General features: G+C 34.9%; 1 protein-coding gene and 1 pseudogene across 1 annotated transcript in view; one reads left to right on the top strand and one right to left on the bottom strand.

Annotated features, from left to right (window-relative positions):
* The window catches only part of CEP350 (centrosomal protein 350), a 150,859-nt gene that overhangs the window by 26,013 nt on the left and 97,666 nt on the right, over positions 1-27,180 (bottom strand). The window contains exons 27-32 of the mRNA XM_040636325.1: positions 26,562-26,719; positions 17,693-17,892; positions 12,549-12,760; positions 9,353-9,497; positions 4,601-4,761; positions 1,707-1,843 (exon numbers count right to left, since the gene is read on the bottom strand). Coding sequence (XP_040492259.1) covers positions 1,707-1,843; positions 4,601-4,761; positions 9,353-9,497; positions 12,549-12,760; positions 17,693-17,892; positions 26,562-26,719 — 1,013 coding nt within the window. The remainder of the gene's footprint in view (positions 1-1,706; positions 1,844-4,600; positions 4,762-9,352; positions 9,498-12,548; positions 12,761-17,692; positions 17,893-26,561; positions 26,720-27,180) is intronic.
* LOC103672502 lies at positions 13,491-13,994 on the top strand (annotated as a pseudogene).

Consider the following 27,180-nt stretch of genomic DNA (forward strand, 5'->3'; position numbering starts at 1 on the left):
AAGTATTTCTAAGGATAATTTTTTTTTCAGAGTAAACTCTACCCCCAATGTGGGGCTCAAACTTGAGACCCTGAGATCAAGAGTTGCATACTGTACTGACTGAGCTAGCCAGGCACCCCTACTTCTTAAATATTTCTAAATTTATCTACTATCTCTGTTCTTATTACCATGGATTATTTGAGGCCTGGCTTAGACTCCCGCTCTCCCTGCTACTCTAAGCTTACTCTTTTCTATCTTTCCTTCATAGAGTAGTCAGAAAGATTTCTCTGAACACAAGTGTAATTGCGTCATTCTCATTAAAATCCTCCAATAGCCTGGTTAAAAAAACTAAAAGCCACTCAACAGTATATTGTGTAAAAATCTAAAAAGAAAATTTACAGTTTATAATATAATGGAAAAATATACATAAAATCTAAGCATAAGAAATCCTAAAAAGAAATATTGTTGACATTTGCAATTCTGGGGTAGTTGGGTATATAATTTAAACTTTTCTTCTTTTTACTGCTTACCTCAGTATTCTAATAATAATAATAATAATAACAATAGTAACTAATATATAGTGATAATTGTATGCTAAGCTCTGCTCTAAGTGAAGTCTTTTAACCCTCATAACAAGTTAATTAGTCAGGTGTTATTATAGGGATACAAATCCCTATTAAAAAAACCTGAAGCACAGAGAGATTAAATAACTTGCCCGACAAAGTTAAATAGCTAGCTGGTATTGAAACCAGGATTCAAACTCAGGTAATGTGAAATTATAATTATAATGAGTCTACATTATTTTTGTAACAGACAAAAGAAAAATCCCTAAATATTTTCTTTAAAAACCTTCAAAGGCTTCACCTCTTCTGAAAAGTAAAATAGAAACTACTAAGAAAGAGTGAGTTCAAGGTTATCATAATTTGGTTTATATTTTTCCAGTCTCTTCTAACTTTAGCAACATCCTATTATGCTTAGTTTCTATGATATGCCAAGCTCCTTGCTGCTTTTGGTTATTCATGAATGCCCTTCTCTCTGAAATGCCCCCAATTTCTCAGTCCCACTGACTGTTTACCCCCTACTCACTATTCAAAATTTATTTTAAATATTGCAACCTGACTTTTTTATACACTATCTTATATACTCGAGTGTCACTACTTAATATCTTCTGTATTTGCAGTAACTGGCTGCATAATATTCTATCCCTGGAAAGAACCATAATTTACTGGGCTAGTCACTCATTTTTGGACATAAAGATTGCTTCTAATGTGTTATATTAAGATAAAGGATGCTATGATAAACATATTCATGTAAATTGAGACTTCTGGTAGACCATATTTTCTCAAGCTAGGTTTCCAGAAGTTGGAATTACTGAGTCAAAGTTACAGATTGTTTTCTACTTTTGAAACACTGGCAAACTGCTTTTCAAAAGGTCTATATCTACTTACAGTGCTACTACTAGCAATACTGGAGGATACTATTTTCATTGCAACCACACCAGATTTCAGAATTCAAAATGTATTTTTAAATTGGTACCTTATTATATATTTGATTTGTGATTGTATCATACATAACAAATTAGTGAAAATAAAAATATTAACCAATATTTTTGCTTCTACAATTTCACAGTTACTTAAAAGATAGTTCTACTAAGAGTCTTTCCTTATGCTTTTCACAAACTTTTCTCAAACAAGGCAGAATATAGATAAGTTATCACAAATTTCTACCTGTGTAACGGAAGGGGCTTGATCTTGGGTTTTTCAGAAGCTGAGGAGAGCGTTTTAATCTGAGGCTTGGCTGTTGGCGATGTTTCCAAATCTCGGCTAAGCTCTGCTTCAGTTTTCTTAATGAATTCATCATATGACTAAGTTTAGAAAAATCAGAGGAGTCACTATACAGAATTTTTAAAAAACTATTTTAAATTAGAAAATAGTATTTTTTATGGTAAAATATCCAAATAGTAAAGATATAATGTAAAAATCTTTCTCCCAGTACCACTGTCATTCCCCAGAGTGCTATCGATAGTTATTCATAGATCCTTCTTGAAATAGTCTATGTAAAAGCAAGATGTATAGCTATAATCCTTAATCAATTAGGAAATGACAGTCTCCACTCTACAGAAATTTAATACCTATGAAGCAATGCTTCAGGTTCTGCCACATTAAAAAACTTTTTTTGCTGATCATGTAATTATTCTTTAAAGGCTGCCCTAATACTTCCATGTTATTTTTAAGAAGTTTAGCCATGATGCTGAGTTCAATGGCACCTTCTTGGGAATACAAATCCTTGGGAATACTTGGGAATATAAATCTTGAGGAAGAAGGAAGGGTGTGGTTAAGAATATGATAGTTCAGAATTACAAAAAATGTTATCAGCCATTCCGTATCTATTATCACTAATGTATAATTCTAATTTGGATGAAATCTAAGGGAAGCACTTCATCTATTATATTTCTTAATTTTCTGGCCTAAAATCCCTACTTTTACATCATTATCTGAGACTACAGCTGTTCTGTTTAACACTGTATGTTCAGTACCTACTGAGTGTCTGGCCCCAAAAAGGCTGTCAATAAATATTAAGACTGAATGAATGAACATATGGATGCTACTCAATTGCTACAGACCCCTAAAACTTGGGCTAAAATCCCTACTTTTACAACTTTCACTATCCATATTACCTTCCTCTGAATTCTGATCTGAAAGCTATACTTACATGAATGTAGTTAATTTATTACATCTGTGACTAAATAAAATCCAAAGATTATATATGAAATGCTATACATTATGTATTTCTCCATCATATACTATAATTCTAAAACCTAAATACAGAATTTTCTCTTGTCTGTAAACCATTTAATAAAATGTTGAATGACATGGATCCTATGGCTTTTCTTTAGAGGTCTTTCTGGCTGGCATATCCATTAAGGAACATTTTTGAGCAATGCTTTTCAATTAAGCATATTTCATTTAATTTTCAATGGTTCCTCATTACCTACACTAGTGCTTTTAAATTCTAGGCCCCACCCTAGACCAATTAATACCTCTGGGAGTGAGCCTGAATATTCGTATTTTTCAAAAAGCTCCTCAGTTAATTCTAATGTGTGGTCAGGCTGAAGACTGCTGACTGGAAGTCCAAACTCTTCAGTCAGATTCTAAGGTCCTGAACATAATCTTTATTTTTAAATTTTGTTTCCCAATACTTTCCAACATGATCTTGCCAGTGTGGTCATTCTACCTTAGCCACTTTTCCTTATTTCTAAACATCTGTGTGAGTTACAATCCCTGTTCCCACCTCTGTATCACGTACCCGTGTAAATGTCTATTTTCTCCACATCTGTTACAGCCTTATCTTCTACGTGGAAGATAGTGTAGTATAATGGTAAGGGTACAAAATTCAGAATTAGAGATATATTAAAATCCTAGCTTTACCACTCATGAGCTGTGTGTCCCTGAATATCATTAATCCCCCTGACACTCAGTTTCCTCACCTGTAAGACAGGGACAGTAAAGCCATACCTTGTTGCTTGAGGATAAATGAAAAATATGTGTGAAGTGATTAGCTGAGTTCCTAGCATACAAATAGGCACTTAAATATCTGATGATTAAACTAATAAAGGTAGGAGGAACACATATTTGGTGTGACCACAACAAGGACCATTAAAAAGACAGAAATACTGGCTAAACATAACAAAAAGCTTTCTAACATTTAGAGAACCTAGAGTCCAACAATGAAACCAACTGCCTTGAAAATTTGAAATTTCCTTATTACTCGAAGTGTTCAGGTAGAAGCTGAATGATCTTCTCTGGTGATGTCATAAGAAGGAATTCTTGTGAGGAGCAGGAAGTTTAGATCGATTCTATGATGAATGTAGCGTTTTAGGAACACGAGGCTGGCAGAAGGTATGCAAGCAGAGACAGGGACATTCAAGAGGTTATGCAGAGAGGTCATGAGGCTCCAAACAGCATGATGGCAGTTGGAATGGAAAATGACAAGCAAGAAAATTTATAAAGAAAAGAATCAGTGGGATCTGGTGACCAAATGGATAGGAGAAAATAGAATAAGGAAGCTATCAAACCCAGGTTTCCAGCCTGGGGTAGAATCAGGGAAGGCTACTAGAGCTTGGGAAAAGAGTCAAGTTTAGAATTATCATTTTGGAGCCACTGAAATAGTACAAAGAGTCACATTAATAAACTTGTGTGGCATGAAATATCACTCTGCTTAAAAAACAAATTTTTTTAAAAAGGCAGTAACAATTTCAATAGCTAGAATTATTGATCTTTTTTTAAAAATAGAATTATTTGTCTAATGATTCTTTGCTTCAGAGGGCATGGATATCAATCTTTCATAGACCTAATCTTTCTTATTTAGAAAAAAACCCTTTAATACTTGATTTTAATATTTGTTTAATACTTGATATTATAAGATTCATTATTTTAATATTTAATGTTTTAAGCAAGAGTTTGTTTAGATAAGCTCAGACTGTTTAAAAAGAGGTTAAAATGTGGCACCAAACTAATACTGAAAAGTTCTAATCCATTACTTTATTAACAACATTAAAAACATTTTAGGCTCCACATATACTTTTGCCTTGATATTGAACCCCCTTCCTCCTATGTCTAACCTCTAACTGTTTGATCAGACTGGCTTCTTGGGCTTTCAATCTTTCCTTCTGCCGTTTTCTCTGTTCCTTCTTCAGCTGGTCCACAACTGATTTCCTTTTCCGCAGCTCATCCTTTAGGGCTCTGATCCTACCTTCAATGTCACTTTGGTCAGATGTTGTTTCTGAAAGAGATACAAAATCTCTTATTAATTTTAACTTAAGAATAGTTAACTTGGGGCATCTGGGTGACTCTTGATTTTGGCTCAGGTCATGATCTCAGGGTCCTGGTACTGAGCCTTGCTTCAGGCTCCACACTCAGCAGGGAGTCTATTTGAGATTCTCTCTCTCTCCCTCTGCCCCTAGCCTGCCTTGCTCCCTCTCTCTCTCTCAAATGAATAAATAAATCTTTAAAAAAGAATAGTTAATTCAATAACAATTATATTAATGAAAAGCAGCAATGTGATATTAAATAAAGTCAATCTAACATTTAAAATTAAGGAATTTGAGCTTTTGAAAAAAATTTATTAGTGATTTACGTTCCCCCTCCTTTCCCCTAAATCTCTATTGGGCGGCAGGGGCGGAGGGGGGGGGAAGGTCTCCTCCTATTTATTTTCACTTTCTAATTTTACTATTTGAAATTGCAGATAAATCTCAAGGTACCCTGTCTTGGTGAGATAAGCAACTAGAAGTTGAAATTAGTAAATTAGTAAAATTTGGACATTGTGAGGAATTATTTCCTGATGACAAGATAATCATGTTTATCTGTCCTTCCCCTTAGTTGTTAATAGTTTTTAAGTCATATTAAAATCAAACTGAAATTCTGTCTTCTGTTGTTTTCAAAGTAGGCTCCACGCCCAGCATGAAGCCCAATGTAGGACCTGAACTCAACCACGGCTCAAGACCTGAGCTGAGATCAAGAGTCGGATACTTAACTGAGCCATCCAGACACCCTGAAATTTTGTCATTTTATCTTTTTAAAGATTTATTTGTTTTAGAGAGAGAGAGAGAGTGTGCGTGTGTGTGTGTGTGTGAGAGAGAGAGAGCAGGGGAAGGGGGAGAGGGAGAGGGACAGAGAGAATCCCAAGCAGACTCCCCACTGAGTGCAGAGCCCAATTGCAGGGCTCGATCTCATGACCCTGAGATCATGACCTGAGCCAAAACCAAGAGTCGGACGCTTAACCAACTGAGCCACCAAGGCACCCTGAAATTTTGTCACCTTAAACTGACTGTGAATCATCAGATGATGTCTTAATACCACATAAAAGGAAAGAGAGAAATTAAAAAGAAATATACTCTGCTATAACCTTTCTTTAGAAGCTCTTAAAATATTTAAAATAACTGAAATGAAGCTAGTTAAATCTTATTTTCTTCCCGATAGTTTCCTAAACACGCGAACACACAAAGTAGATATGCAGTCACAGCAAAATCATGAAAAAGACATTTCCTTAAAATAAGTGCCACATACATGCTATGAAATAGTATCATTTAAAGATGCTGCTTAGGGCAACCCTCTTGGGTCCCCTCCCTCCTCGGGAGCTTTGTACTATCACTTTGCTATTGCTCAATAAACCTTGCTTCGCTACGAAAGGAAGGAAGGAAGGAATGGAGGGAGGATGGAAAGAAGAAAGGAAGAAAGAAGCTGCTTATTTCACTACATATGGAAATTACATAGAATAAAAATGACTATTCCTTACACTTCCTCCTAAAATCACACGATGGTATCATTTCCACACACTAATGCTGAATGAGACATTTAATAGCAATAGAAATACTATTACAATAGAAATATTATTGTATATAGATCTGAAGACTCAGATGTACACTACATTACACCATAAATAACCAGGTGTTTTTCAGGTATTTCAGATTAAATTGCATAAGAACTAGTTACGGAATTTATTTAAATGCAAAAGGATTATAGTCTTTTGTGATAGTGTGATCCCAATATCTGGATTAGAAATAATGAAATCTAAGCTCCTGTCACTTCTATGCCGCTGACTTAAGGTGCCTCTGGAAAGTTACACACATCTTATACCAGTGGTGGCATCATACTGAGCCCTTAGCATGGGCAAAGCTCACTATTTACTGACCAACATTCACAAAATAACATAATAATAAAGGCCATTTTCAAGATCTACTACTGGTAGTCAGTAAGGTGTTTGACGCCTACCGATTTCTAGAATTGATGTGAAGTTCAATAAGGTGACTAAAGCACACAGCACAGCACCTCACCTACCATAAAAGTGCAATAAATGGTGGGGCGATTCATACTCATATAAGACCATTTTATGTAGCTATATTTTAGGTAACATATTTTTTGGTCTAAAACTAAAAACGGTAGTGGTGGGGAGAAAGCAACTATTTCCCTTATTATTTTTTTTAATTTATGAAAAAACTAATCAATTGGTTTCAGGGGTAAAAGGTTCTGAACACTTAGTGGCAGGCTTTATAGAGATTCAATTGATGATTCTAGTATAACAATTGGGAGTAGGACTGCAGGCTGACTTAAAAATTAAAATCTTTCTAAAATGAAGTATAAACCCATACCTCTGCATCTTCTAAAATTGTGCTTCTTTTAGCTTGAGGAGCTTTTATGTGCTTCCAAAACTTGAGACATTACTTTGATAAAATTATATACAGGACCATTATATTCCCACAGACTCAGTTTCAACTTTGCCCCTGTCCCAAAACGATTATTTTAAATTAATACATTTTAAAAATTGCATATGCCAGCAGTGATTATTCTAATAAAAATATTTATCATCTATGGTTGTGAAGATTTAACAGCAGATGATGAAAAACTTGGAGTTTTTAGATGAAAGATGTTGGAAAATGTTTCTGTTTTTAAGTACTAAAGAAATCAAAGTATACAAATGAAGGGAAATTAAAGTCTACGAGAGTAAATGGGAATATATTATACATCCGCCCAACTACAGTATTCCTGCATAGTACTTGTCATTAGTAACAGCTAAGAGAATCTCTAGATGAATTTATTGCCTTTATGGAATTCCTCCTGTAGGGAGTTTTTGGGTAGTGGGGAAGAGAGGAGGGGACAGGTAAATGATACTTCGGTTTAAACACATCAAGAAGGACAGAATAATCTAATCGAAAAAATTAAGTTTCTGATTATTTGACACATATGGCCTGTATTAATTTGGCTGGTAACAAACTCTCCATCACGTAAGTTAGAAAGGCATTATGTAACTCCACTACATTAAAACTGACCACAAACACTGCATTTAATGATGTCATCATTAACAGGTAGATGTCATCCATAGTTTAAAAATCTCAGAGCTATTTCTCTAAAACTATTCTTACTTGAATTATGTTTTATCAATAAAACAGTATCTTATTAACATTATCATTAATCCTTGGTCTGTAACTCATGCAAGTATGGTTATGACATTATTCCATGGAACAGATGGAAAAGATTATCCAATATGGGAAAGAAAGTTGGAGAAAGTCACCAGCGAGTAACAGAGTCGAGATAAGAATCCACGTTTCCAAGTATCAAGTTTATGTCTACTGACATGTTATTCCACTGGCTGTAACTTTTCACCAGAGTACGGGAAAGCAAATACATAAAATAATAATAATTTTCAACAAATAAATATGGTAGGCAACATTCTTCAACTGGGCTGACCTAGTAATTCCATTTCTAAGAATTTATTCTTACTGAAATACTCAACAAGAATATATACGTGAAGATGTTCATTAGAGCATTACTGGCAATTCTGAGAAAATCTGAATGATCATCACTAGGGAAATGGTTAAATAACTTATGGTATATCTACTCTTTGAAATATTATGCAGTTATTCAAAGAAAAAGAGTTGTTTTATAAATATGGGTGTCAGAAAATCCCATGATTTGTTATCGTTTGAAACACTAAAAACAGGGGATACAGAAAAGGATCAAAAACCAAAATAAGAATAATATTTTTCACTTTTCTTCTATTAAATGTCTACTCTCAAATGCAAACTAAAAATGAGCTCAAAGGCATACATCAAATAGAGTATTAATCATCCCTGGAACCTTACATAAACTGAGCAATGCCTATATAGACATGTTTCCCAAGATCAAATCTTATAGACTGAAGTCTTATAGAATAGAGGCTGTTCATTCTTTCATAATCTAATACCACAGAGTTTTATAGTAGCATAGAGGTTATAGGAAAATAGACAATGTTTGCCACTGCTATTTGCAATCTATTCTCTACCTTTCCTCCTTTGAAACTTAAACTAACCTTCACTACCTCTTCCTATCTCTCCTCATGGTCATCATTCATTCATTCAAGAAACATTTAATAAATACCTGTCATTTGCAATGCAAAGTACCTGCTAGGTTCTGGCGCGACAACTGTTAACAAGATACAGACTCTCCTTTCCAGGAGTCTATACGCTAGTAAGGGAGACCCACCGGGTAAAGTCTGGTTACAATTTATATGCTGTCTGGTATAACAAGCTGAAGCACAGAGCGCTATGGGAACACATAAGCAGTATCTGGCACATAGAAAAAAAATTCAACAAATGTCTGATGAATAAATGACTGCCCATTAACAACCCAAGAATATAACAGTTTGTCATATTTTGTGTAATAAGGGAAAAAATTATCAATGAAAAGCAATGAAATTATGTGATTTAATCTTGGCAAGCAAAAAGCCTTCACAAATGCAACAAAAGATAACATTATACTAACATATGGATAGACAAAGCTTATTAAAGAGGAATTCAAATGTAATACGAAGAAAACTAACTCTGTGTTATTAGTCTTACCTGACTGTGTCATAGATAATGACTCATCTGACCAACTGTAACAGCGTTGATGGGACTTGACAGGTAGACGATACTGTCCTCCAGTCCTATGACTTCCTTTGCTAGACTCCTGCTTTGACACGGATGTGCAGCTTTTGGGAGGTGACTGTTCAAACAGAAAACCAAGTGGGAACTGTTTTGTGATACATTTGTAAAATCTATTTAACATTCGAGATACCAAGCAGTTAAAGATATTATTTACAAAGAGTTTTTAAATAACTCTATTACATAAAAAAGTAAAAACAGTTTACAAATTATACAAAGGAGAAGACCTCAATTTTTTTAAAGTTACAGAAAAAAGTTATAAAGAAGCATACTTTTTAAAAATGTTTATAATAAAGTAGGAGTGGCTACTATTTAAGTGATATTTACCCTCTTATTTTTTTAAAAAGATTTTATTTATTTATTTGAGAGAGAGTGAGAGAGAGAGAGGAGTGGGGAGAGAGAAGCAGACTTGCGGCTGAGCAGGGAGGGTGACATGGGGCTCCATCCCAGGACTCTGATATCATGACCTGAGCCAAAGGCAGACGGTTAAGCCTGGGCCACCCAGGCGCCCTTACCCTCATTTTTTTTTATTAAAAAAATTCTAAACGTAGTGCAGGTATCTTTTCAACATAGTAATTTAATTTCCTTCAGATAATATACCCAGAAGTGGAGTTGCTGGATCATATGGTAGTTCTCCTTGACAGATAAATGGATAAAGAAAACATGGTGTATGTATGTGTGTGTGCGTATGCGCGTGCTCTCTCTCTCTCTCTCTCTCTCTCTCTCACACACACACACAAAACACACACACACACACGGGAATACTATTCAGCAATAATGAAGGAAGGAAATCCTGCCATTTGCAACACGGACAAACCTTGAAGGCATTGTGCTAGGAGAAATAAGTCAGAGAAAGACAAATACTGTATGATCTCACTTATATGTAGAATCTTAAAAAAAAAAAAAAAAACTCATAGAAGAGATCAGATTTGTGGTTACCAGAAGTGAGGGGAATTGGGTGAAGGTGGGCAAAGGTACAAACTTCCAGTTATAAGATACATAAGTCCTAGGGATGTAGTATACAATGTGGTGACTATAGTTAATGTTGTTATATGGTACGTGGGAAAATTGCTAAGAGAGGAGCATAAACGTTCTCATTATAAGGAAAAAGACATTTTTTTGGTTACTATATGAAATGAGGGATATTAACTAAATTTATTGTAACAATCATTTCAAAATATATGCATGTCAAACCACTATGCTGTATACCTTAAACAGTTCTGTGTACCAGTTGGTACTGAAAAAGAACCTTAAAAATAATAAATATGTACTAGTTTTGTAGAAAGAAGGAAAAAAGAGGAAAGGAGGAAGGGAAGAGGGCATAAGAAGACTGTCCACAAGAGAGTATTACAAACGATGTAATTTCTACCCTGGCGTCAGGTGGAAGTGAGAATGTCTAGCTATCATCACTTCCTATATCTGTGAATTTGGGCAAGCTGCCTAGCCTGCTGAGCTACAGAGTGGGGCTTAACACAGTATCTGTAGAACTCTCGTGAGGATAATCCACATAAGGCATTCAGCATATTAGCTAATACTTGTAAGTAAGCAATCAATAGATACTAGTTTTTACTATAAAAACCACTTTAAGACACACTAGTTTTATTTCTTTGACATATTTTCTTGAGAGGAAAAAAACTAATTTTTAGAGATTGATCAGATGATGGCTATTCTGAATCTCAGTAACAAAGCTAGGTAGGATCTAATCAATTCACAGGAAGTATTAAGATTGTGTCAAAAAACACAGTTTGGTTTAAATTCCATGCTACAGTTATGCATACAAGCCGATTTTCACATGATAACTAAGAATTTGCTAACATGATAATTTAATTAGAAATCTTTTATAATCTAAAACCTCTGTTTCCAGGTATGCACGCAAGGCATTGGAATATTTTGCAACATAGTATGGAAAAGGTTCTTCATTAGATCATTGGATAAAAAATGTTTTTCCTCCAAATCTTTCAGGTCCCATAACACACATCAATCTGACTGATTTTTCAATAGGGGAAATGCAATTCATTCTTCATATCCACAATGAAATGAAGACTCTACCAAAGGAAGGATATTCCACTCTGAATTTAAGTGTATTCCTTTTTTTAGACATAGAGAGACTTTAACAAAGTTTGTGTTCACTTAATATTTAATAATATTATGCTAATTCCATTATAAAATCAAATTAAAAAATAAAAACAGTTCAGTTTCTAGCTTAAGTTTTTATCAGGTTTTTTTTAATGAAGTATAGAATTAGGGACAATGTGGAAAACCTTATTCTAATAGTGACCATTATTCTAGTTGAGAGTCAATAACCATTTCAGGTCTGCTTTAAAGAGATGAAACCACTACTTTTATTCTGATTTATAAGGGTGGTTATTAATTAAATTATAGAAAAGGCACAACGGTATGGTTTAAGATCTTATTGTTTCTATTATATGACAGAATACAGATTTTAATAAGAACTTGTATTTTTCCCATATATTATCTTTAAATTTAAATTAAACTTAGAATATCTTTTTTAAGTTTTATTTTTTTAAGTAATCGCTCCACCCTACGTGGAGCTCGAACTCATGACCCTAAGATCAAGAGTCACGTGTCCTACTGGCTGAGCCAGCCAGGTGCCCCAACCTTAAATTATCTTTTCAAGATTTTAGAAGTTCCTGGGGTACTTGGGTGCCTCCATCAGTTAAGTGTCTGCCTTTGGCTCAGGTTGTGATCCCAGAATCCTGGGATCGAGCCCCTGCATTTCCCTCTTCCTCTGGTGTTTCCCCCAACCGCGGCTTGTGCTTTCTCACTCTTTCTCTCAAATAAATAGATAAAAATCTTAAAAGATTTTAGAAGTTCCTATCCCCTCAATATTAGTAGACTTAATAATATATAATTTTATAACTGCCACTAAAGCTAAAATTCATATATTTATAAATCTTTAGAATTCAATGAAAATCTTTACTCCTGTTCAAATGTCATATACTATATGTTACAGGTATGGGCGATAGTCAACACTGTCATGAATTGCAAGAATATAACTGTTAAAAAAAAAAGAAAACAACTGTTAATAATATATTTTTTAGACAGGCTTTTGTCTACAGAAGTCTTCAGGATTCAATATATATTAACTTACATGTTTACTAGGAGAAATAGAAGACTCCAGTTCTTGTGAAAAAACCATTTCTTCAGTAAGTACACTATGATCTGGACTCCCTGGCTGCTCCTGAACTACAGACTCAGACGGTATATACCCAACGGCAGGGCTGCCCAAGTCTTCCGGAATAGAGCTTTCGCTGTGTAGGTGAGAGTAGGAAGGTCCTGGAGATTCTGCTTCACTTGCTATTTCTACAGAGAGAGTAAAAACAAGAAAAAGTCCACAATCTTGGTCAAAAGAAATGTTCAACTATTATACTTTGCATTTGCTTTTGCATAATTTCACTTGTTCCATTTAGACATAATTTTTAATCTCATCACTTAATGAATCACATTACTATAAAGTCTATTAGTCGAAGAATTTTGACTGATGCACATTGAGAGAAGGGCTTAGTTAAAAGTCCTCAGAGGAATTGTTTTACATTTTTAAAAATATCTTTAAGGTCTGGTTTAACAGAAGAAAGTTGGATTCTCATATCTGCTTCTGTCTGCAATCTGTGGCTATATGTTGTTTTGGTTGAAGCATATGCAGAAAATCTGGCCTCACAAAGAATATCTGTACTTAGAAAGGGAAGAGTATTCCAATAGTCTTTACAGATAATTGTGGATATTCTTTTTTGATGTTATACCAAAACTTGACAACTGGTAGTTTCCTACATGTTACCTGTAATGTGGAATCTGAAGTCGTATGAATAAACTTCTTGTGATCTATTACATTATAATCCTTTGGTCAACTCTGCACTTTCAATGGATTTTTTTACTCATGCATGATTTTCTAAATCATCACTGGTCATGTGGAAAACACTGGTTCACTGAGTTATTAAGATCTTCCCAATGTTGACACATTTCATCATACAATATGAAAAGATGATTCTGGACTGAATCTCAGACTTCTAGAGGCCGAGGTGCTCTGCAAGTAACCATGCCACGTGGAAGCCGGAGCCACACCTCCCGCATGGCCGCCCCTGCCAGCCAGCCAGGCACTTCAGATGGGTGCTGCGCCTAGACCAGTGCCAGCAGCTCGGCCACCAGCAGCGGCACTCTGGCGGCCAGGTCTCATGGCCCGAATGGCAACCACTGCAGCTGGTGTGGCTGTGGGCTCTGCTGCCGGGCACCCAATAGGTCATGCAATCACAGGGGGCTTCAGTGGAGGAAGTGATGCTCAGCCTTCAAGGCCTGACATCACTTACCAGGAGCCTCAGGGAACCCAGCCAGCATACCAGCAGCAGTAGTAGCAGTTTGGCCCATGCCACTAGGAGATGAAACAGTTTCTGGAGTGTGCCCAGAACCAGGGCAACCTTAAGCTTTGTGAAGGTTTCAGCGAGGTGCTGAAACAGTGCAGATGTGCAAATGGATTAATCTCATCAAGAAGTTCAGACTGAAGATATGGAAAATCATCTCTCATGACCAAGTTAGTTTAACATAAAAATATAACTAACAATGAATATATAAAGTATAAAGCCACCAGTTAAACCTCTCCATCATTAAATACAGTTTTCTTCAGAACTGGAATGAAAAAGGGAGTTCTTACCATATAGAAGTTCATTGAGATGGTCTGAGTTTGGGGCTGGGAAGATGTTTGTGTGCCTCCTTAAATCACCTTTTGTGATGTTTTTATTTGTGAATTAGTTAGAATAGTGATTTTTCTCCCCCCCCCCCAAAAAAAAGAAAGAAAAGAAAAGATGATGCTGATTAATATCATCACCCAACATATCAGGAAAGTATTTTAAGTACTGGAAAGCAGTCCAGCTCACAATGAGGAAAACAGCATTTCTAAAATCCTAAACTTTCACTTGAAAGCTTCAATTTTATCACTCGCAATAAATACTTGTTCTCCTTGAAGAGTCAGAGTTGCTTCATTTATTTCTGAGAAACTATTGGCCAAATACCTAAGTATAAGTAACCATGGTTTTCAGTCATTTAAGTAAAAATGGTACTCCATAAAAAAAATGGCTAGTTCAGCTTGCAATTCAAATCACTGCATTAAGTGCTTTTCTTCAAGGTAACGACTGTCCTTCGGCACACGCAAGTGCTTTATGTGTATTTCCTATTTTGTCACACAAAATATTAAAAAGATAAATACTCAGAGGTTGAGATTCAACAAAATTCGTATTTGTAAATGCTTATTTAAGGGCAATCTTACATAAAACTGGCATGTTATCATTAGTGCAAAGTGGTAAAGAATACAATAACTACTAACACAGTTTGGCGCCACTGCCTTGATTCATGCTGAGGCACCAGCAATTTTACCCACCATTATATTTGCTACATCAGTGTAATGTCAACAAAGTGAAAAAGGCAAACAATATGTTAGTATTATTATAAAAATAATAATTTTGACCTCCTAGACCCTCTGAAAGGATCTCAGGGCCTCCCCCAGAGTTTCACGGGCCATACGTTAAGAACCACTGCTCTAGGATTCATACCTGGGATTGCAACCACTGAATTCTTTTATCGATTGTTTTTACTTTTTATTTTTATTTATTTATTTTAAGAGAGAGTGAGCATGAGCACAAGAGGGGGGAGGGGCAGAGAGAGAATCTTAAGCAGGCTCCACAGCCAGTGGAGAACCTGATGTACGGCTCGATCTTACGACCCTGAGATCATGACCGGAGACAAAATCAAGAGTTGGAGGCTCAACCAACTGAGCCACCCAGGCAGCCCTCAATTAGTTTTAATGCCTCTTTTTCCAACCTGTTTTTCAAACTAGGTTTAACAATTAATATACCAGAAGCTCCTTGTTCTACTTACATACCAACAGGTTTGACAGGTATTGTGAAAGGGTTGAATGATGCTCCTCAAAAAGATATGTCCATGTCTTAACCCCCAGAACCTATGAATGTAATCTTAGTTTGAAAAAAGGTCCTTGCAGATGTCATTAAGGATGTCATGACAAGGGGTGACTGGGTGGCTCAGTTGGTTAGGCAACCGACTCTTGATTTTGGCTCAGGTCATTATCTCAGGGTTGTAGGACTGAGCCCCGCATTGGGCTCTGTGCTTAGTTCAGAGTCTGCTTGGGATTCTCCCTCTGAATATGCCCCCACCCCCCACCCCTGGCAGCTGCTCACACGCTTGTGCGTGTACATGCTCTGCTCTCTCTGAAATAAATAAAATATTTTTAAAACAGTGGCAGGATCTCCACTGACAAGTTTCCTTATGAGACAAAAGAGGAGCAGACAGACATGGAGGACAGAACAGTGTGAGACTAGAGTTAGGCAGACACAAGGAGTGCCTATAGCACAGCCACCACAAGCTCTAAGAGGAAGAATTGTTCCCTGGAACCTTCAGAGGGAGCACAGTGCTGCCAACACCTTGCTTTTGTACTCTGGCCTCTAGAAGTGATAGAATAAAACATTTTTTTTTTAAGCTAACAAATTTACAGTAATTTGTTACAGCAGCCCTAGGAAATGGATACAGGCATGAAATAGTATTGCTTTATGGTTTCAATGCCCGGATTACTAATAAAGTTGAACATTTTTTAAGATGTTTATTGATAATCTGGAGTTCTTCATTTGTGAATTATCTGTTCTTTTGCCCATTTTTAAAAATGTATGTGTCATTTTATTTTTGATTCATAGGAGTTGCTTGCATGTTCTCATACTATTCCTCTGACAGTCAATTCTGTTACAGATACCTTTTATTTTGTTGTTTTACTTTTTTTATGGTATATTAATGAAGAGAAATTCTTAATTTATTGAAGTCAAATTTATTGACCTTTCCCTTTACGGCTTTGCTTTGTATAACATGTTAAAGAAATCTTTCCCTCCACTTGATGTCATATAGCTAGTCTCTTCCACGGTCCTGCAAAAGTTCTAAAATTCTAATTTTTAGATTTAAGCCTTTTTTTTTTTTTAATCCTTTAGCTGAATCTTTCTAGATTGTCAATGTAGGGATCCAATTCATTTTTCCCAGCCCCCAAAATTTATTGGAGAGTCTCTCCTTTCCTCACTGCTCTGTAAAGTTACCTGTGTCAAAAGTCAACTTTCCATATATGCATGAGTCTTTTTCTGGGCTGTTTCATAGTCTTTTTGTCTATCTCTGCAAATAATCCCATTTTAATTATTGCACTTTAACAAACTTTGTTATGTAGTAATTTCTCCATTTTGTGGTTGTTCTTTAGCAGTGTCTTTACTTTTTGTTCCTTTGTTACTTCACATAAATTTTAAAATGAGCTTGTCAAAACTTATGAAGAAATCTTGTTGGGTTTCTGATATAAATTGTCTTGAATCTGTAAGTTCAGGCAGAATTAACATCTTTATGACACTGAGTCTGTGAGTATGGAAAAGCATTCTATATATTTTGGTCTTCTCTAATGTCTCCTAATAAAATTCTAAAGTTTTCTCCAAAAAGATCTTGTATATTTTTTAATTTATTTCTAGTACTCCATATTTTTTATTTCTATATTAGATTTTCTAACCAATTTGTGCTGCTCTATAGATATGTATCTGAATTTTGTTTATGAATTTTATATCCAGCAACCATGCTAAACTCACTTTTTAATTCTAATAACTGACATGTAAATGCTGGATTTTCTATGTGCACAGCTTTAAAATCTGTAATAGTGAGTTCTGCTTCTTCCTGTCACTCCTTAGGTGAAAAATAATAGCATCTTTCTCTTATTTCCAAATGCAAAGGAAATTTTTCTATATTTTACCATTAAGTATGGTACCTTGTTGTAGGTTTGGTTTTTCATTTTTGTTAATTGATATCCTAGATCAGGTAAAGAAAGCTCCCTGCTATTGCTACTTTATCTGAAATTTATTACAAATGCTTTTTGGATTTTATCAAGTACCTTTTCTAAATCCATTGAGATGTCATGTAATCTCCTCCCCCCCAACCTGTTTAAGTAATTTGCCACATTATCGATTTTTAAGAATGTGTTAAACCCTACCTGGTCATGGAATAACCCATTTCCATTTCAGGGAATTTACCCATTTCTTTTAAGTTTTCAAGTATATTAGCATAAAGTTATTCACAATAGTCTCATATTTCCAATGTTTGTGGCATTTGCAACTGGATTGCCTTCTTCACACTTAATCATTCACCTTTTTAAAAATAATTAAGTAAATCTTCCAGTTATCTTAGGCTTTGGTTTGTAGTCTGAACAGAGTTAGTATTTATTACCTTTCTGTTCTGTTCTCTCGTCCTCAAGTTCTTTCCTAGGAGTTTTAGGTTTTATTAATTCTTTGTCCCAGGCAGCCAAAGCTTGTTTTTCCATTTGACGAATTTCTGCTTCCTCTGCATCCAAACGTCGCTTCCACTCGAGCAGCTCCTCTGCGTGTTGTCGCCGTTGCATTAGTTTTTGCTCTCGCTTTGTCAAAAACCTATGGTCACACCACGAAGAACAGTCAGAGAACAAATCTATGGGCAGAAATCACTCTGAGAGCTCTACCACTCATTGCCTTATCAACAAGCTGTGTAAAAACAGGACATTCATACAACTCCTTTGAAAAAACTTTGAAATAACAGAAGCTCTGATGAGTCAACTTATTCAGAAAACGAAAGAATTTATGTTTTACTTGTAATTGTTTGTAAAGATTAGCAAAGGAAAAACAGCGGCAAATTTAGAAAAGAAAATCTTCAGAATATCTGGACACCCATGGCTGATAATACTTAACTTACACATTCACTTCTCATAGGTGACTCTTTTTCATAACAGAAGATATAAGGAATTTATTCTGAAGGTTCATACCAGAAAACACACAAACCCAAACCCAAAACAACAAAGACTAAAACAACAACAAAAAAACAAATCTCAAAGCCCCCAAACAAGCAAGCAAACAAAAAAGACATGTTCATGTCCCTTTTTGACTTTTACTTTCAAATTCAGTCTGGTTTTATTTCAGGTATCACTACACCACTCTTTGGTTCCCACTGCCTAAGAGATGCAAAGTGAGGTGATCGTTATGGAGAGAACACTGAGCACCACAGTCAGATGCCTTATGCGTATAAACATAACTAATTATTTACTTATGTGAAAGGATGCAACCAATGTCTCAAATTTCTCAATTTAACCCAATCTCTGAAATTAAATAGCCCAACATATCTTAGCTCCAAAGGGTTAAGAGAAATTAATGATTTAGGAAAAAGTTATCTAAGTAGTTAAAAAGCTACTACTAAACTCTTCTCATAGGTAGATGCCAAAGCTAAATAAAAGGTGGGCTGCTCATATTACTGGTGTTAGATCTGTACTGGCGGCTAATCAACAAAAATGCATCCACACATCCAACAAACACTTCATAAAACGAACAAAAACTGTCATTCCACTTCTTAAACAATCAGCATGTCAAAGTAATGTGGAAACAAAAATAATCTATGGGACATTTGACAAGAGGCCCCCAGGCTGTTAAGAAAAAAAAAGAAAAAAGCAAACAAAACAAACAAAAAGAACAGAGCATGCTCTATCAAAGAGTGCACTGAAAAAGGTGCAAAGTTACCTGACCAACTGGTTGTAGATATACAGCTGGAATTTGGGATGAAGGTTGGGAAAACAGACACTGAGAGAGGCCCAGTGGTGAGACGTAAAGACAGAGAAGAAGTAGTGAACAGGAGAGCAGTGTCTACAAAATAAGGAGGAAGATTTTAAAACCAAGAGATCAAGAGGCAGAAAGAATGAGAAAGGAAAAGCAAAAGAGCTGAGCGGAGAACTTTTAATATGCTTCCTGAATAACATTATAAGCTACTCAGTTAAAGCAAGAGTTATACTCTGTGTGACATATAAAACATGTACTATTATAGATCTTACCGATTTCTGAATAAGCATGCCTTTCTCCTCAGATGTTGCTTAATCATCACCTATAGTTTCAGGTAAATTTACTTGTATGTGAGTAGTTATGAGAAATACAGTATGGCGCTAAATAAGTTTTCCCATAAGCTTTAACATAGAGTACAACAATTATGGCTGTGAACCTAGTACATCAGCAATTCTACACACATATATACTCCTGAGCAAATGATTTTTGTATCTGTACCTTGTCAGATATTTTAAGCTTAAAATTAAATAAAAACCACTACGTTTGCTTTACTTAACCTTTACCATTGTGATCTAGCTTGAAAATAATAATTTAGAAAATAAATTTAGAGTTAAAAACATCTTTTTCACCTCTACAGCATAAAATTTGACTGCTCATAGGACCTACTGGAGATATCTTGCTTTATATTTAACAAAGGCCCACTTTAATAAGATTGAAATACAATATCCATTCTATAAAATATTGGAATGCATCATTAAGAATAAACTAAGCTAGTCACAATAAATACTCCTGGTTAAAAAAAAATCATGCTGTGGACAGCTCAATCATAAGGTTAAAAGTAAGAAGAAAATTTCATATGTTAAAGTGATAAAAGTAGAAAATTCTCTTCTTTATAAATAGTAAATAGATCATTTATTTATATATATAAATATATATATTTCAGAGGATAAATAAGTCTACTAATAGGTTGAAAGGTTGGTTCTCTTTGACAGAGCATGCTTCTGTTCACATGCACACAACAATAACCTATAGATCAAGGCAACATTTTTTGCCTTCGAAGGGCAAGGAATAATATCAGTATGTCACAGAAGTGAGAAAATCTAGGTATCAATCCAGCTATTCCTTTGGATTTTAAAAAGTATATACAATCTTGCCTATACATGTATCTTTAGATACACAGACTATTTCAATGTTTGTTTCCCCACATACAACTTAATATTTCATCTCCCCTTCATTTACTTCTACATACACACACACACGCACACACACACATCTTCATATGTGGACTGCCTTGATTTTCTGCACTGAAATTCAAGGAAAAACAATTTTGCCAAATTTTAGTAAGACACTGCAATCTTCCTTGCCATTCTTTATGAATGTACAACAAACTTATTTTGATGCTAATTATCAAAATATTACACAAAAACAAATGTACTCAGCAAAAGGTCCAAAAAATCTATTCATAATATTCAAATATCACCCACCCTCTTAAGTATATAACTGCTAAATGCATGCATGACCTAGTACAAAAAAGCAGAATAGTATTGGAACATGTAAAATAAACTGTAAAAAAAATTACAATTTAAATTTGTCCAGCCCAATACAGAGACTAATAATTTTCTCTACTAGAACAAGTACTGACCATTTATTTTTCATTTATAAGGATTAAGCATATTCAAAAGCTCTAAGTTAGAAATGAACACCAAAAGAAATAGCTAACAGAAAAAGGAAAGAAAATAGTTTAAGAAATAGTGTAAGAAAAGTTTAACTTGAAGTTAAAACTTCTTCCCAGAAACATATGTTCCTTATGTATATTCTAGAAATAGTGTCCTTTAAAAGCTAAATAAGATGAAGTTGAAATAAAAGAAGCAGTCCTTCACACTAGAGTTGACAATCCTTCAAGATGCTGCACAAATAAACAAAATTTGTGAATGATGGAGACATAAATGCCTACTAACAGAAAACGCTGATAACATGCTTAATGGCTGGTGTCAAGGCATCCCCCAGCAAGGCTTCTGATGGTAACAAAACACTGGCTTGGGTAGGATTAGACATAATAGATTTAATCTAGTATGTAAATCACTGTGTTCTTATGATGTTTAATCTTAAGAAATTCATGAGTAATTAGTTCTCTTTTAAAAAATTTATTTATGAGAGAGAGGGAGAGAAAGAGTGAGGGCACGTGTGTGCAGGGGGGGGGGAGCAGAGGGAGAGGGACAAGACGACTCCACGCTAAGCGCAGAGTCCAACACAGGGCTCAATCTCACCACCCTGAGATCATGACGCGAGCCAAAACCAAGAGTCAGACTTGACTTAACTGACCGAGCCACCCTGGTTCTCTTTTAAAGTCACACTTTCACACTCTAAACTTGAACTATGCAGCTATTCAAGCCCAGTAATCAGCCACTGAACACTTTTCCAATTTAAACAGATCCTATTTACAAGGGTCAATTTCTATTGAGATAACTGTAAGTCATCACTGTAGTTTAAAAAAAAAAAACAACTATGAGGTTATCACAGAACTGTACCCCTGACAGGGGTACAAATAATACATTATATACTTATTTTTAAAAAAGGAGAAAAAAAAAAAAGCCCTATGCGATTGAAAGCAGATATGCTTTAACTATGGCTGGCTGACATCCAGAGAGCAGGGTCCTAGTTCTAGCTCTGTGTGTTACCTGGGACCGAGTTACTTCTCTCCATGGCCTCAATTTCTTCCTGTGAAACCAAGGTACTACACTAAATGACCTCTCTAAGAGCGCTTCTAGTTCCAGCAGTTTATAATGCTTTCTTTCTCCAAGTACCTCCTCACACTTTTTTAAATACCTTAACACACTGCTAGACCATGTAACATAAATGAGAACTTTTTTTTTCCATTGAGCTAGTATAATTGTAGATTGTGTTCCAACCTATTATAAAACTATGCTATCATTTGAAAGATCAAAATTATCATGTAAATTTTAAATGAAATTTTGAGCTGTAAAATAATTTGATTCTGAAAGATATTAAACAAAATAAACAACTAATACTTTAAATCATTTTAAAATTCTTTCTGGACCAAAAATTAAATCTATATTATGATAAATAAAAATGGAATACAGTGTTTATCTCAGGCTCATGAGATCGAGCCCCATTTTGGGCTCCACGCTCAGGAGGGAGTCTGCTTGAGATTCTCTCCCTCTGCCCACCCCCGTCCCGCTCACTCACCCCCCACACACACATACCCTTTCTCTCTCAAAAATAAATAAATCTTAAAAAAAAAGAGAAAAGAGGGGCGCCTGGGTGGCACAGCGGTTAAGCGTCTGCCTTCGGCTCAGGGCGTGATCCTGGCGTTGTGGGATCGAGCCCCACATCAGGCTCCTCTGCTATGAGCCTGCTTCTTCCTCTCCTACTCCCCCTGCTTGTGTTCCCTCTCTCTCTGTCGAATAAATAAATAAAATCTTTAAAAAAAAAAGAGAAAAGAAAATGCAGTCTTGTATTTTTTTTTTTTTTAAAGATTTTATTTATTTATTTGACAGAGATAGAGACAGCCAGAGAGAGAGGGAACACAAGCAGGGGGAGTGGGAGAGGAAGAAGCAGGCTCATAGAGGAAGAGCCTGACGTGGGGCTCGATCCCAGATCGCCGGGATCACGCCCTGAGCCGAAGGCAGACGCTTAACCGCTGTGCCACCCAGGCGCCCCCTTGTATTTTTTTCCTAACCAAAATTTATTCTATTACCTAAAATTGTCTAATAATTTGCATATACTTAAACAAAATGCAGGTACGTTATTTCTAACCTAGGAAGTAAAGAAAATAAAACCATTATCAGGCTATCAGGGTTTATTCAGCTACCACACTTAGACTAGAACCTTGTAATAAATTATATTTCTAATTTAAGGCAGAGGTGCCTGGGTGGCTCAGTCGTTAAGTGACCGACTCTTGATCTCAGCTCAGGTCTTGAGCTCAAGGTTGCCAGTTCAAGCCCCACTTTGGGCTCCATGCTGGGCATGGAGCCTACTTAAAAAAAAAAAAAAATACTGGCAAATTCTAATTTAAGGCAACAGTATTTAGTACATTTTTAAAGAATTCTAATGAAAATGTCTTCTTTAGTGGAATATGAAAAGTCTTCTCCTGCAAATCCTCATTTTTAAGCTCAGCAGGTTAATGAAGATTTTAATTCTGACCAGACAATACCACAAATCTTGTCAGACAGAGCTATGTCATACAACATCTGTTTAACTTTATGATTATTTAAAACCAAATAAGTTAACTTGCTCCTTTAATGGTTTCTAAGCTAATGGGAATATTTTTAAATACTTAAATTTTAAGTAAATAAAGTATTTAAATATTTAGAATGAATGTTTGAGAAGTTTTGTGACTTCATTTTTCCATGCTAACTTGGTCTGCAGTGACCAAACCAAAATATAACTTATGTTTGTGGGATTTTTTTTTTTTTTTGCTTCTTATGCTCTAAAGTACTTAATAATTCAAAAGTATATTTAACACAGAACACTCATCCACTGAAAACTGACTTGATATATTCTTTTCAGTAAAAATTTCTTTCTCTTCCGAACTTCCTTAGCAATTAATTTATATACACTTCTCCACAGGATTGATACTTGCTCTTTTTTCCACCTAGACCATATGCTTTTTAAGGGCAAGGTTTATGTTTGATTCACCTTCATATTTCTCAGAACCAAGAACATTTACACATTTCCCAATAAATAATTGCTAAGAATAAGTATATATTTAATAAATAATATGGAAGAACGGCTGCTATTAAGTGAAAGAGAAAATGCACTGTGTCCTATTTTAACACGTGAAGATGAAGATAACCCCATCTTTTTTGTTTCACTTGCTCAGTAAAAAATTTTCCTGAAACAAACTGGCAAATTAACAGAAAAAGTCAATTGCATGGTTTTTTCTTCATGAATATATGTTTCAGGATTACAGACAATGCACTTTTATTGTAAATAATGCCCCTCACAGTAATAAACAAAACTCAGATTTCATTTATCAACAGTACCAAAAAGACTGAGGGCTATTCAGTCTGTGGCTTTTGCAAGCATATATTCATTATGACTAATCTTTTTCACAACTTTAATTTCTTTTGCTTTTCACTACACTGAGAAATAGAAATTATTTATATATGTCGGATCGATAAAAAGGTCAGGAAAAGCCACAGATTAGAAATGAAATTTTAACAAAGGCATCGCTGTCTCAGTGAAACATTAAAGAAGGAAATCTTTCATTGTAGCCAAGAATAGTCTGATAGTTTCAGAAAAATATCTGTCACAGAATCACAGTTCAGAGGGTTAACAATAAGCAATGACATATAACGAAAAAGTTCTTCTCAAAAGTTAGCTAAACTTACTGAGGGAGGACTGCTTTTTGACTGGCATTTTATATCAACAAAATAGTAATCTCTTGGTAGACTGCCTTTGCAAATCTACACAACAAATAATAGTGTCTAGTATCAAAGGCTCAAATGATTTTGTTATTAGGTGTCTACTGTAGCAAATGACTGTAAAATTAACTCACTCTATTTATTGACATTTATTTACTGACATTCCAATATTGCTCAAGGAAATCTAATTGTAAAGTTTTGGTGATCTGAGTGGTATTTAAAAAACAGTTTTCACATCATTTTGTTCTAGACATTAAAAAATATCATATAACAACCTTCATTTACAGTGCATCGCTAATTTTGAAAAATACTCCAGTTTATCCTCAAATTTCAGCACCAACGTAAAACATTAAAAATAATTCCTTCGCCACTGCTGTCCCTACCCCATCACTACCCACAAACACAACTGCATTGCTTCAAACAACAAATCAAGTCACTGAATACTTCAAGACCTATTTCTTTGACAAATTGCTCAAATGCCTGTAGTAGCTGACAAAGGAAGGTAGAACAAGAATACAAAAATTCCATGTGTTTAATGTTTCAGATTCTGAGAAAATAATTAACAAAACTTGGAACAAAATCAAACGTAATCTTCAATTTGTTATTTAGAATTTTTAAAGCTTTAACCAAATTTGAAATAAGCACCACATAAACTGACTCATCAGTTCAGATTCAGAATTACCAGTTTTTTCTACAAATGTGATTAAAATTATTAGAATATTATTCATAAAGACCAGCAATGAACCTTACTAATATAGATGAGCAAGGGATCAAAGAAGAAATTATCCCTGAAGCTGTCTTTCCTCCAATATTTACCATTCAAAGACATTTGGAGGCATATATAAAATGTCAAGTCAGTTATAAAAATTCATGAGAGAGATTATTCTGAATTCAAACATAAATGAAGAAAAACAGTATGCCTATACAGACTATGGGAAAGGAAAGATTATCAGGAAAGAAAGAAAGGAAGAAAGCATCTTTAGTCTATATTTCAATAAATTCCTATATGAAAAAGCATAACTTATTTAGTCTATCCCACGGATTCATTTAAAGGAACATTTACATGTTTACAAATACTTGGTTTTACCCCCTTATATCTATTTTAAAAATTTGTATTTATTTTTTAAAACTTGTTTTCATAACCAATTTAGGTATTTTAAAGTTATGAAATGCAATTTAACTAAGCAATGAAGTGCCAATGTATAACACTGTACCTATACTAAGTAAGGTTTGATTTACAACTGCTTGGCTGTTCAGAAACTAATTAAATCATAGGTTGATGTCACATAAATTTAAAGCATTATTAAATTTGGTAATGTGTGGTACACTGACAAAGGATATCAAGATATAACTGCAGTTCAAACTGTTAACAAAATAAAATAGCAGTCAACAAAAAATTTTAATGGGTCTTTCGTATTTAAAGAAGGTAGAGGTTATAATGTCAAGGATAGGATCCAGAAGCAGATATTTCACAAGCATATTTAATGAAATGTATACACAGAACAGTGAACTCTCACATAAATGTAACTTTATATGGTCAACGCTGACATACAACTGAGCTACATTTAAATAGAAGCAGCTTTCTTTAAAGGAGCCTCTAAAACAATAATACTTAGAAATGTTTTAGAACAATGGTAGACTGCCAAATCATTCAACATCCCAGGAAAACTTCAGTTTTCTGGTTTCAAATGAGCAATCCACACTTCCTCACAGGTTAAAATTTCTATTTGACCTAAGCGTGAGAATGGTTAGAGAGCCACAGGATGAGCTCTCAGGATATACCATTAATTGCTTTCCCAAGTTAGTAGACATATTCTCAGATTTCAGGGAAGGTGTAAATTTCACACTTACTTTTAGCTTTTAATAAAAGAAAGATGGAAACACTGTCTTGGGTATATGTATAATTACTATGGTTTTTAAAATAAGAAACCTGACTGCATTAAAAATAAGAAAATTTGTCTTATAATAAGACCTATAGTTAACTGACTTTCAGGATGATTTAAAAATTCTGCTAAAATGCTACTGAATTCATAAAGTATTACACTGTATCAATCTAATCTAATGAAGTATATTAAAAATATTTGTTGCTATCATTTTCAATGTGAACAGGAGATATTTATAAAAATAAATTACTTTTCATCCATGCGGCTTCTCATTTTTTTCAGTTTCTGCATAATGCTGCTAGTTTCACTGCTGGAGATTGAAATGGGGGAAGGACTACGGGTCTCCAAGTCAGTTGGACCAGGACTGGCTGCCTTATTATCCTTTTTATCATCATCACTAGGAGAGTCCTGCAAACAAAAGAGGGTAAAGTTTTACAATTTTACTGGAAATTAAGACCTCAAAATGACTTTAAAGATTGTTGTTTAAAAATTAAGTTTATCCTCAAAACCATATTTATAAAGTAGCTGCAGTTAAGGAATTACTTAAAAGACAAAATTATATCACACATTTATAAATGGCTAAAGTATAGATTTTGTTATGTATATCTTACATATATTTATATATAATCACAAAGTACAATTTCTTTTTTTTTTTTTTAATTTATTTGAGAGAGAGAGAGAGAACACATGCTGGGGGAGGGGCAAAGGGAGGAGGAGAAGGAGACTCCCCCTGAGTAGGGAGCCCGACTCAGGACTTGGTCCCAGGACTGTGGGATCACTACCCGAGCCGAAGGCAAACGCTTAACCAACTGAGCCACCCGAGCACCCTCTAAAGCATAATTTCTTTAAAAGACTGAAAAAAATAAAAA

The sequence above is a fragment of the Ursus maritimus genome, unplaced genomic scaffold (assembly GCF_017311325.1).
Source record: "Ursus maritimus isolate PB19 unplaced genomic scaffold, ASM1731132v1 scaffold_2, whole genome shotgun sequence".
NCBI classification, from domain to species: Eukaryota; Metazoa; Chordata; class Mammalia; order Carnivora; family Ursidae; genus Ursus; species Ursus maritimus.